General features: G+C 39.5%; 1 protein-coding gene across 1 annotated transcript in view; it reads left to right on the top strand.

The window, feature by feature from the left end:
- Positions 1-12,263, top strand: part of CYFIP1 (cytoplasmic FMR1 interacting protein 1) — a 112,479-nt gene extending 100,216 nt beyond the window's left edge. The window contains exons 27-31 of the mRNA XM_055326849.1: positions 189-261; positions 798-892; positions 8,441-8,679; positions 9,002-9,149; positions 11,433-12,263. Of these exons, the coding sequence (XP_055182824.1) occupies positions 189-261; positions 798-892; positions 8,441-8,679; positions 9,002-9,149; positions 11,433-11,597 (720 nt within the window). The 3' untranslated portion in view covers positions 11,598-12,263. The remainder of the gene's footprint in view (positions 1-188; positions 262-797; positions 893-8,440; positions 8,680-9,001; positions 9,150-11,432) is intronic.
- Positions 12,264-12,665: the final 402 nt, after the last annotated feature.

The following is a 12,665-nucleotide window of genomic DNA, read 5'->3' as shown; positions in this document are numbered from 1 at the left end:
TAACTATATCAGCGTGTAGCACAAACAGAGAATATTTCCATCATCCCAGAGAGTTCTACTGCACAGTGCTGCTTAGAATATTTGTTTTACACTAAATGGCAAAGATCTTGTTTTTAGCACCATACTTATCTGTTTGTCTTTGTGATGAGGTAAACTTCCAAATGCAACCTTCTTTTCTTTTGATCTAGTCTTTAGAAGAAGTGTGTGACCTGTTGCATGCAGCTCCATTTCAGAACATCTTGCCGAGAGTCCATGTGAAAGGTGAGTCCCTGACCAGGGAGTTTAGACTGCCCTTTGCAGTGGTGACACTTCGTCCTTCTGACCAGAGAATTTAGTGCCAGTTTTGTTTGAGTTTGGTGCCTGTTGATTCATAACTGGAGATAATTGGTAATGTAACATGGTTAAATTAATATTGAATAATTGAAATAGTAAAGGATGAAATGATATGTCTTGGATGTGCTTCAAAATAGCTCTCATGCTGTCCCATAAATACTCAACATCTATGAAACAAGAGTGTCATGAATTGATACTCGTGCAGCAAATGGGTACAGAGGGTTTTGTACTCTTCTCTGATTTTGATTACATTTGGTATTTTCATGTTTTAAGAAAAGAATATTGAACAGAAAATCAGTTCTGTCATTTTGAATTAAAATATCAAGCCAGCTCTGTAGTGTTCAGAGAGAATCTGTATAATGTTCATCTAAGAAATCTTTCATTTGTTTCTTTGACAAAATGAAACTTTGGCAGTTGTTTTTTTTTACAGAGGAACAGAAATTAAAATATTTTTTCCACTGCAGAGGGAGAGAGACTTGATGCCAAAATGAAAAGACTAGAATCAAAGTACGCCCCGCTTCATCTTGTCCCTCTGATTGAAAGACTGGGGACCCCTCAGGTAATGGATACTCTGGCAGCTGTCACTGTTGCAAGCTTGGTATCCACATCAGGCCACTGGTGGGCTGGAGCTTCAGCATACAGGCTCTGGGTGACCCACCCTGGAAAGCATCATGAAGTCAGATGGGCCTTTAGGCCTTGGTGTCTCTAGTGGGGTTCTTAATAGGACTTTGTCACAGGGGTTGGGAAGTTTGAGCTAACATGTGCAAAGGGCTTCAGACATCACCAGCACATAAAATGTACACAGTAAATGTTACTTGTTTTTTCTGTCTATCTCTTCATGAAGAGGACTTTTTTCATAAGTTTTTAATAACGAAGAAAGTGGGAGTCTCATATAGGAGGCAAGGTGTCGGGGTAGAGCTCCATGATTTCATATCAACTTAAGCTACATCAGGGTTTCTCAGTTGCAGCACTATCCCCAGTTTGGACCAGATAATTATTTGTTGTGATGAATTGTCCTATGAACTGTAGGATATTTAGCAGTATCTCTGGTACAACAGCCTCATGGAGGTATAGCATAGAAGCAGCAGTTTGCAAAACACCTGGGTCAACTGAAATAGAGTCATTTGCTCATCTTTGAGTGTGTCCTGGAGGGACAGAGATCCTTGGGAGACTTCTCCCGGAACAAAGGAGCCATCAGGCACCATTTCCAACCCCTGCCCCCCAGCATGAACACATGGTCACCTGCAGTAAACAGTACCGTGCTGACACTGACTACCTGACTTGCTGACACTGCTGCCCTGCTCCCAAGTGCTGTGCTGCAGCGGATCTGCACTCTCCAGACAGGTCTGCCTCAATCCTGGCACAGCAGGAACCCTCTTGCAGAGGATTGGTGCTGTGCAAACCTTGCTAACACCGTCATACATGGCTCCCACTTCTTACCATTGTAGCTCTGTCTCCCAATGCACTCTTGGCCAGAGCCCATCTAGAGTGGTGCTACAGGCCTGGCAGTGAGAGAGCACCGCAACAGGGACCAGCACCACTTTAAAGTGACTCTTACCCTGGAGAGAGGGAAAGAAAACCACACACACCAGTCAGAGGGCCCAGTAATGGGCTGGGGGCAGACTGCTGGGCTGGCTGCAAGCCTTGCCCACGAGTGAAAGCTCAAGGAACAGCACAGGGAAAGCACAGTGTAGTTTGGTGCTACCACATCTCTGGCAAATACCTAGTCCAACTTAGCTCAAGCTGTAGGTGGCACGAGACTGGCCTACTAACACCACAGGGACGAAGCGCTGGCCACCGCAGGCAAAGAGAGCCACTGCAGACAGCTAGACTAAGGAAAAAGCATCCTAGCCACAATAGCAGGGCATGCATAACACATATAGGAGACACCCCTGAAGTGCTAGGTTCTGGTGAACAGGGGACACTGAATGGTGGTGACCTCTTCTTCATAAGGCCATTACTGTCAAGAGCAGGAGACATAGCTGATTTTCCCAACACATAGAAACAGAGAGTTAAAGAAAATGAGGAGAGAGAGGAATGTGTCCCAAATGAAAGACCAGGACAAAAATCACAAGAGACTTAAGCAATTGGAGATCAGTAATATGCCTGATAGAGAATTTAGAGTAATTATGATAAAGATACTCATTGGGTTTGAAAGAAAGAGTAGAAGACAAGAGTGAGACCCTTTACAACAACAATAACAACAACAAAGAACCAATCAGAGATGAAGTACACAATAAATGAAATTAAAGTACACTAGATGGGCAGCCTGGGTGGCTTAGCAGTTTAGCGCCACCTTCAGCCCAGGATGTCGGGCTCCCTGCATGGAGCCTGCTTCTCCTGCCTGTGTCTCTGCCTCTCTCTCTCTCTGTGTCTCTCATGAATATAAATAAAATCTTTTTAAAAAATATAATGCACTAGATGAAATAAATAGTAGGCTAGAGAAAGCAGAAGAATGAATTAGTGACCTGGAGGACAAAGTATTAGAAAGTAGTCAAGCTAAGCAGGTAAGAGGGAAAGGATTCTGCAAAATGAGAATAGACATAGGGAACTCAGCAACATGATCAAGTATAACATTCACATTATAGGGATCCCCGAAGAAGGGAGAGAAAAGGGTGCAGAAAATTTATTTGAAGAAATAATAGATGAACACTTCACAAATCTGGGGAAACTAAAGTCCAGATCCAGAAGGCACAGAGAGCCACCAACACAATCAAGCCAAAGAGGTCCACACCAAGACACATACTACTTAAAATAGCAAAAAGTAGGGACAGAGAATTTTAAAATCAAAAGAGAAAACCATAATATGCAGGGAAACCTGATACAACTATCAGTAGATTCTTCAGCAGAAAGTTTGCAGACCAGAAAGGAGTGGCATGATATACCTATTCAACATACTGAAAGGAAAAAATCAGCCAAGAATACCCTGTCCAGTAAGGCTATCATTCAAAATAGGAGAGATAAAAAGTTTCTCATACAAACACAAATTAAAGGAATTCATGACTACAACAGCCCTACAAGAAATGTTGAAGGGGACTCTTTGAGTGGAAAGGAAAAACCATAAGTAAGAGTAAGAAAAATAGGAAGTGCAAAAGCAGTAAAAATAAACATATCTGTAAAAGTCAAGGGATTTACAAAATAAAAGGGTGTAAATTACGACACCATATACCTAAAATGTGGGGGAAGACAAGTAAAGAATGGGTTCAGACTTAAGAAACCATCAACTTAATATATACTGGTTTGTGCAGAAGATGTTATATACAAACCTAATGGTAACCACAAATCAAAAACCAGTAACAGGCAAAAAAATAAAGAGAAATGAATCAAAGTATATCACTAAAGAAAGCTGGCAAACTGAGAGAAGAGAGCAAGAGAAGAAAGGAAAAGAGATAAACTACAAAAATAAGTACAAAACAACTAAAAAATTGGCAATAAATATGTATCTATCAATAATTTGAATGTAAATGGAGAAACTCTCCAGCAGAAGACATGGATTGACAGAATGGATGAAAAAACAAGACCTATCTATATGCTGCTACAAGAGACTCATTTCAGACCTAAAGACACCTGCAGATTGAAAGTGAGGGGATGGAGAAACATTATGCAAATGAATGTAAAGGTAAAGCTAGGGTAGCAATATTTATATTGGACAAAACAGACTTTATATTGGACAAAACAAAGACTATAACAACATACAAAGAAGGACACTATATAATCACAAAGAAAACAATCAGAAGATAAAATAATTGAAAATGATTATGTACCCAACATGAAAGTACCTAAATACATAAAGCAGTTAATAACAAATGTAAAGTGAGAAAGCAGCAGTAATACAATAATGGTAGGGACCTTTAACACCCCACTTACATCAATGAACGACATTCAAAGAGAAAATCAACAAGGACACAGTGGCTTTGAATAACACACTAGACTAGTTGGATTTAACATATATTCAGAACATCCATCCTAAAACAGGATACACATTGTTTTCAAGTGCTCCAGAATAGATCACACATTAAATGCCTACAAAACAAATCTCAACAAATTATAAAAGACTGAAGTCATGCCATGCATCTTTTCTGACCACAATACTATGAAACTAGGAGTCAACCAGAAGAGGAAATCTGGAAAGACCACAAATAACATGATACTAAACAATAAATGGGTCAACCAAGGAATCAAAAAAGAAATAAAAAATTCCATAGTGACAAATAAAAATGAAAACACAGTGGTCCAGAGTGTTTGGGATGCAAAAACAAAAAAGTGGTCTGACAGGGAAGTATATAGCAATGTAGGCTTACCTCAAGAAGTAAGAACAATCTCAAACAACCTACCCTTAGGTCTAAAGGAGCCAGAGAAAGAGCAACTACAAAATCCAAAGCCAGCAGAAGGAAGTAATATTATAGCAGAAATTAATGACATAGAACCTAAAAAAACCCAAGACAAAACAATGGAACAGATCAATGAAACCAGGAGCTGTGTGTGTGTGTGTGTGTGTGTGTGTGTGTGTGTGTGTGTGTTTAGAGATTTATTTATTTATTCATGAGAGGCAGAGACCTAGGCAGAGGGAAAGCAGGCTCTCCACAGGGAACTCGATGCAGGACTCGATCATCCCAGATCCCACGATCACTCCCTGAGTTGAAGGCAGATGCTCAACTGCTGAACCACCTAGGCATCCCAGGAGCTGGGTTTTTTGAGAAAAAATCCACAAAGTTGATAAACTGTTAGCTCGACTCATTTAAAAAAGAAGAGAGGAAGGACTCAAATAAAATCAGATATGAGAGGAGAGACCACAAAAATACAAACAAGTATAAGAAAATATTATGAGGGGATCCCTGGGTGGCGCAGCGGTTTGGTGCCTGCCTTTGGCCCAGGGCGCGATCCTGGAGACCCGGGATCGAATCCCACATCGGGCTCCCGGTGCATGAAGCCTGCTTCTCCCTCTGCCTAGGTCTCTGCCTCTCTCTTTCTCTCTGTATGACTATCATAAATAAATAAAAATTAAAAAAATATTATAAAAAAATATTATGAAAAATTATACGCCAACAAATTGGGCAAGCTTGAAGAAATGAATAAATTCCTAGAAACATTTAACTTCCCATACCTTAAGCAGGAATAAATAGAAAATTTAAATAGACCAGTTACCAGCAATGCAATTGAATCAGTAACCAGAAAACCCTAAGTCCAGGAACAGACAGCTTCACAGGTGAATTTTGCCAAACATCTAAAGAAGAGTTAATATCTGTTCTTCTCAAACTACTCTAAAAAATAGAGAAAGCTTCCAAATTTATTCTATGAGGCTAGAAGCACCTTGATACCCAAACTAGATAAAAACACCACAAAAAAGAGGAGCTACAGGCCAATATCTCTGAACATAGATGCAAAAGTCCTCAACAAGGGCAGCCCCGGTGGCCCAGCGGTTTAGCGCTGCTATCAGCCCAGAGCGTGATCCTAAAGACCCGGGATCGAGTCCCACGTCAGGTGGCTTAGTCGGTTAAGCGTCCTACTCTTGATTTCAGCCCAGGTCATGATCTCAGGGTTGTGAGATCAAGCCCCATGTCAGGCTCTGCGCTGGACATGGAACTTAGCTTGATTCTCTCCTCCTCCCTGTGCCTCTCCTTGCCCCCACTCTCCCTCTCAAAAAACATCAAACATGTCGTTTCAGTAGACGCAGAAAAAGGGTTTGACAAATACAGTACCCATTCATGATAAAAACCTTCAACAAAGTAAATTTAGAGGGAACATACTGCAACATAATACAGGCCTTATATGAAAAACCCACAGTGAACATCATACTCAATGGTAAAAAACAAGAGTTCTTGCCCTAAGGTCAGAAACAAGATAGGATGTCCACTCTCAACACTTTTATTCAACATAATTACTAGAAGTCTTAGCCACCGTACTCAGACAATAAAATGAAATAAAAGGCATCCAGATTGGTAAGGAAGAAGTAAAACTTGCACTGTTTGCAAATGACCTGATCACTATATATACAAAACCCTAAAGACCCCACCAAAAAACTCCTGGAGCTGATAAATGAATACAATTGCATTCTGTACACTGATGAAGCAGCAGAATGAGAAATTCAGACAGCAATCCCATTTACAATTGTAACAAAAATAGTAAGATATCTAGGAGAAACTTAACCAAGGAGGTGAAAGACCTATACTCTGAAAACTAAAAATATTGCTGAAATAAATTGAAGATGACACAAATGGATAGATATATCATGCTCATGTATTGGGAGAATAAAAATTGTTAAATATCCATATTACCCAAAGCAGTCTACAGATTTAATGCAATCCCTGTCAATGTACTAAGAGCATTTCTCACAGAACTCGAACAAACAATCCTAAAATTTGTATGGAAACCCTGAGTAGCCAAAGCAATCTTGAGAAAGCAAAACCAAGCTGGGGGTGTCACAATTCCACACTTCAAGTTAATGCTGCAAAGCTGTGGTAATCAAAAACAGTGTGGTACTGACACAAAAATGGAGATCAGTGAATAAACCCAGAGGCAATCCCACAATTATATGATTAATCTTTGACAAAGGAGCAAAGAATATGAAATGGGGAAAAGTCTCTTTAAACAAATCATGTTGGGAAACTTAACTACATGCAAATATAGAGACCTCAACATGAGACCTCATTCCATAAAATCCTAGAAGAGAACACAGACAGTAATGTCTCTGATGTTGGCCATTACATCTTTCTAGATATGTCTCTTGAGGCAAGGAAAACTAATAAAAATAAACTGTTGGGACTTGATCGAAGTAAAAATCTTCCACATAACAGAGGATACAACCAACAAAACCAAGACAACCTGCTGAATAGGAAGAGGTATTTGCAAGTGACATCTGATGAAGGGTTAGTATTCAATATATTTAAAGAATTTTAACTCAACACCAAAAGACATCCAATTAAAAACGGGCAGAAGACATGAACAGACATTTCTCTATAGAAGAAAGACATCCAGGTGGCCAGTAGACACATGAAAAGAGCTCAACATGAATCATCATCAGGGCAATGAAAGTCAAAACTACCATGAGGTATTACCTCACATCTGTCAGAATGGCTAAAAGCCCAAAGACAAGAAACCAGTATTGCTGAGGATATTGAGAAAAAGGAACACTTGTGCACTGTTGGTGGGAATGCGTACTGGTGGAGCCACTCTGGAAAACAGTATGGAGTTTCCTCAATAAATCAAAAATAGGATAATAGGGTTATAAGATCCAGTAATCATACTGCTAGGTATTTACCTAGGAAATACAAAAACACTAATTTGAAAGGTTGTATGCATCCCTGTGTTTATTGCAACATTATTTATAAAAAGGTAGATTATGGAAACAGCCCACATGTCCATTGATAGATGAATGGATAAAGAAAATGTGGTATGTATACACACACACACACACACACACACACACACAGTGGAATATTATTCAGTCATAAAAAATGAAATCTTGCCATTTACAACAACATGGATGGAACTAGAGAGTATAATGCTAAGTGAAATAAGCCAGTCAGTCTTTCCATATGATTTCACTTAAGTGGAATTTAAGAAGCAAAGGAACAAAACAAGAGACAAATCAAAAAACAGACTCTACAGAGAATAAATTGATGGTTACTAGAGAGGAGGTGGGTGGGGTGTATGGGTGAAATAGGTGAGGGATATAAAGAGTACACTTCATGAGCACTGAGTGATCTATGGAATTGTTGAATCACTGTCTTAGACACCTGAAACTAATTATAATATTGTATGTTAATCATACTGGATTTAAATTTAAGAAAATTTTTTGAAAAAACACAGTGTCCCTGGCCTCTACCAACTAGCTGCCATTCCTCTCACTCCAAGTTGTGACCACCAGAACTGTCTCCACACATTGCCACATTTCCTCTGGAGGCAAAATCACTCCCAGTTAAGAACAGTTATACTAGGCAATTCTTGACTGAAATACATTTAATCTAAGACCTATATGCTTATTTCTAAAAATCTTCTTCTGCTAATTAAGATAGTTTTCCAGTAAGTCAGAAACGAATCTGAGTAGTTTGGTTTCAGCAGTTTCTACCCTCCTGCCATGGCTCATAACGTTCTGTCCTTCCTGCAGCAAATTGCCATAGCAAGAGAGGGGGACTTGCTGACAAAGGAACGTCTCTGCTGTGGCCTGTCTATGTTTGAAGTCATCCTGACTCGGATCCGGACCTTTCTGGATGATCCTATTTGGCGTGGACCTCTCCCCAGCAATGGAGTCATGCATGTGGACGAGTGTGTTGAGTTTCACAGACTGTGGAGTGCCATGCAGTTTGTCTACTGTATTCCTGTGGGAACACACGAGTTTACAGTCGAGTAAGTATGTGCTCAGTGGATGGGGAAATGGGAGCAGGCTAACACAGAAGACTGTGTTCCTCTTGAAGTTTGATGAGCTGCTTCAAAGCCACTTAAGTGGAGGTTCTTATGTGATGCTCAGGAGGTGACATGTGATGCTCCTTCACCCATGGAAACGTAGGCACACTGAGTATGTCCACAGACTTCACATCACCTGCTGCTCAGCGTTCCCGTCCTGGCCGGTTCCAAGTAGATTCCTTGATCATTGATGTCTGGACACAAATTTTAAGAGTTTATAATCTTTTGTTGGTTGTCCATTGAGCTTGCTACTTCCTGTTTGTAGGCAGTGCTTTGGCGATGGGCTCCACTGGGCTGGCTGCATGATCATTGTCCTTCTTGGGCAACAGCGCCGCTTCGCTGTCCTGGATTTTTGCTACCATCTGCTTAAAGTCCAGAAACATGACGGCAAAGATGAGATTATCAAAAATGTGGTATGTGGAAGATTCACAAAATCATCATATTTGTATTTATAAAAAAAGTTCTTTTGGGGGGAATGTTTTTATCCTAGTATGTAAGGTGACAACTGAAGCTTTCTTTTCATTTCCAAAATGAATCTAAATCTACGTGATAACTAAATCAGTCAGGCAGTTAAAGTACTAATTGTTCAATTTTCTTTCTCTTTGTAGGGTACTTAGATCTGCTTCATATTATACAACCTCATGGGATCTGCATTTTCAGATTATTGGCATACTATTCCAGTCTTCTGGCTTGTCAGTGAACTGTGTGTGCTTTGTTTTGTCTGCTTGTTTTGGCTGCCTTTAAGATCTTTTTCCCTTTGTCATTTTTATGGATTCTTTGTAATTGAATTCTAGAGAATACTCAGCCTTATCTTTCCAAATATTTTAGTCTTTCTTCCATTCTCTATTTCCTCCTCTTTTAGGACTGCAATTACATGCTTGTTAACATTCTTCTGGCTCCTTTATCCTGTTAGTTTTCTAATTAGTTTTCTGATCCACAGCAGATTGCCACAGACTTAGTGGTTTAAAACTGATGCTCATTCCCTCAGTTCTGTAGGTCAGAAATCTGGGTAGAGGATGACTCAGCTGGGTCCTTCATCATCTCAAGGCCAAATTCAGTGTATCTGCAGGTCTGTGTTTCTGTATGCAGCGTCTGGGGATGAATCTGCTTCCAGGCTCATTCAGGGGGACAGCTGGACAAAGTCCCTTGCAGATGGACTGAGGTCCCTATTTCTTCCTGGCTGTTAGCCCACATTTCAAGTCCTACCTATGCTTCTAGTCTTTCAACTTTCCTTTCCACCATATCTCCTTCTCTTCTATGATTGAGTTCACCTGGAAAATCCAGGGTACTTTCTTCATTTTAAAATTTATCATCTTAACTATGTTTTTAAAGTCTGTAGGTAACACGTTCATAGGTTCTGGGGATTGGGACATGGATGTCTTCCAGGGGCCACTCTATGTCCCGTATCTCCATTTTCTTGTCTCTCTAGGCTGTTCCCAGAGTACTGTATTATTCAGTAACTAATTTACTTCAGCTCTGTCTAATCTGTTTTTACTTTTGAATATAAGTTCATATTTAAAAGTTTAATTTGGTTCTTCAAATCTTAGTGGTGATAATTTTATCTTCAATGAATTTTTATTTTTATACATTTCATGTATTTTATATCATGTTATTCTAATATCTGAAGCCTCAAAGACTTACCTGAAAATCTGAGGTGTTTTGTGTGTTAGGTTTATTTGCCAGCTGTTGTCCAATTGAACTTAATTTGGATTGCCTTTTTTTTTTAAGATTTATTTATTTGAGGGAGAGAAACTCAAGCAGATTCCCCACTGAGCATGGAGCCCAACGTGGGGCTTGATCTTACAACCCTAAAAAATCATGACCTGAGCCAAAACCGAGTTGGGCACTCAACCAACTTTACCACCCAAGCGCCCCATGGATTGCTTTTCTCCCAAGATTTTTTTTTTTAAGATTATTTATTTATTCATTAGTGACAGAGAGAGAGGCAGAGATACAGGCAGAGGGAGAAGCAGGCTCCATGCAGGGAGCCCGATGTGAGACTCAATCCCAGGTTTCCAGAATTAGGCCTTGGGCTGAAGGTCAGCGTTAAACCACTGAGCCACCCGAGCTCCCCTTTCCCAAGATTTTTATTTGCTTCTCATCTCCATGGACTGTTACCAAATGGGGTCACCTAGACCTGGCTTTATTGGGAATCTCTACATATAGTCCTGCTTGCTTGCAGCCTAGGCCATCTCATCCCACTGCTGCTGATAGCATCTGTCCCTGAGGTGGTCCTGGCTTCTGCTCTGCCTCTTGCATAGACAAAACCTACAATGCTTTTTCAGTGTTTTCCTGTGTATGTGTGTGCACGTGTTTTCTTTATCCAGCTGTTATACCAGGAGGGTCTATCAAAGCACCTGTCCACAAGAGCTGGAATCTAAAACTCTGAAGATTACTGGTCTTTCCCTACTGACCATATTATTTTCACCTTTATATTCCCAATTTTTAGTACACAGCAGGTTCTTAATACCTTTGTATTGAATGAATAGTAGGCCTCTAAGTTGTATAGGTAAACCTGTAGTCAGTAGCATAAAACCAGTAATGTAAATGCAAAGCATATTCATTGTCCCAATAGGTACATTAAAGACACGCATGCTAGTAGGTAGTTTGCTATAATTTTTGTGAAAATCCTGCCATTTTGAAACATAAAGGTACACTTTTTAAATAGTAAAACATTCTAATTTTAACTGTTACAGCCGTTAAAGAAGATGGTGGAAAGAATTCGCAAGTTCCAGATTCTAAATGATGAGATAATTACTGTCTTGGACAAGTACTTAAAGTCTGGTGATGGGGAAAGCACGCCTGTGGAGCATGTTCGCTGCTTCCAGCCACCTATACACCAGTCTCTGGCCAGCAGCTGAGGACAGGGACATCATGTTTTTGAAGAGTCCCAGTACTGACTGCATTTAATAACTGTAAGGGCATGTTTTTCTTATCATAAACTATTTAGCAAGATTTTTAGGGACTATTTTTCAGTATCTCTGTGCCTGTTAAAAGGGGGTACTTTTCAATTAAAAGCTTAATTTTATAAAATTGACCTATTTTTCTAGACTAAAATTGTATATGCTTTTGGTAATTAGCCAAGTCTGAGAATATTGGCCGCTGATTGTTGCCATCATGTTCTTAGAGAATTATTTTCCATTTTTCCATGGAATGTTCCAACAGCTAGCTATGTCAGAGTGCTGCTGAGTACATCCATTTATTCCTTAGCAAAAGGATCAGTATGTTTGGGTAAAGATCTATGGACTTAAGAAACTATCAGTTCATTGTAACAAAATCCACTACCAATTAGAATTAAACTTAATGATTATTTAGCTTTTGTTTAGGGATTTTTCTGATGGTCTTTTATGAGTAACCTTTTCTAAGTCATTGTTCCCTTCCCTTTTGTGTGTCAGTGTTTCAGAAAATAGTGAACTTGATTCCTTTGCTTCTACTAAATCCAGTTGTGACAAAATCTTAATTTTTAAGGTATGATTTAAATAAGGTTACAGAAATAAAACTAATAAAAACTTTTGTGTTTATTCTTTTATTGTTGTGACACTGCTGTTATTCCCTGCTTTGGGCAAGAACCTTTATCTGCACAGACCTGGCCCAGGAGATGAGTCTAGGTCACCCGTAGCCTTGTAAGAAGGTCATGATAGGGAGTAACTGCCTTATGGCTTTGAAAACAGAACCCTAAAATCCAGCAGCATCATACATGCTACTGAAAATAAAGTGTAAACTATTTAACCTTGAATATGAAATAGAACTGTTCTTTACAAAAAGTTACCTTAAAATGTTGCTTTTGGTAATATGATTAACTCTAGGGGCAGTGTTCTGACAGACTGAGGTAGTATCCACTCACCCTATACTGAAAGTAGAAAATATGAGTAATTAATGGCTAAATTTAAGTAGTAATTCATATTACTAAGTTCTCTAAGACTCTGTTA

This window comes from Nyctereutes procyonoides, unplaced genomic scaffold, assembly GCF_905146905.1.
Source record: "Nyctereutes procyonoides isolate TBG_1078 unplaced genomic scaffold, NYPRO_anot_genome, whole genome shotgun sequence".
In the NCBI taxonomy this organism is placed as follows: domain Eukaryota; kingdom Metazoa; phylum Chordata; class Mammalia; order Carnivora; family Canidae; genus Nyctereutes; species Nyctereutes procyonoides.
The sequence above is the reverse complement of the archived record's forward strand: the minus strand, read 5'-3'. Positions and strand labels throughout refer to the sequence as shown.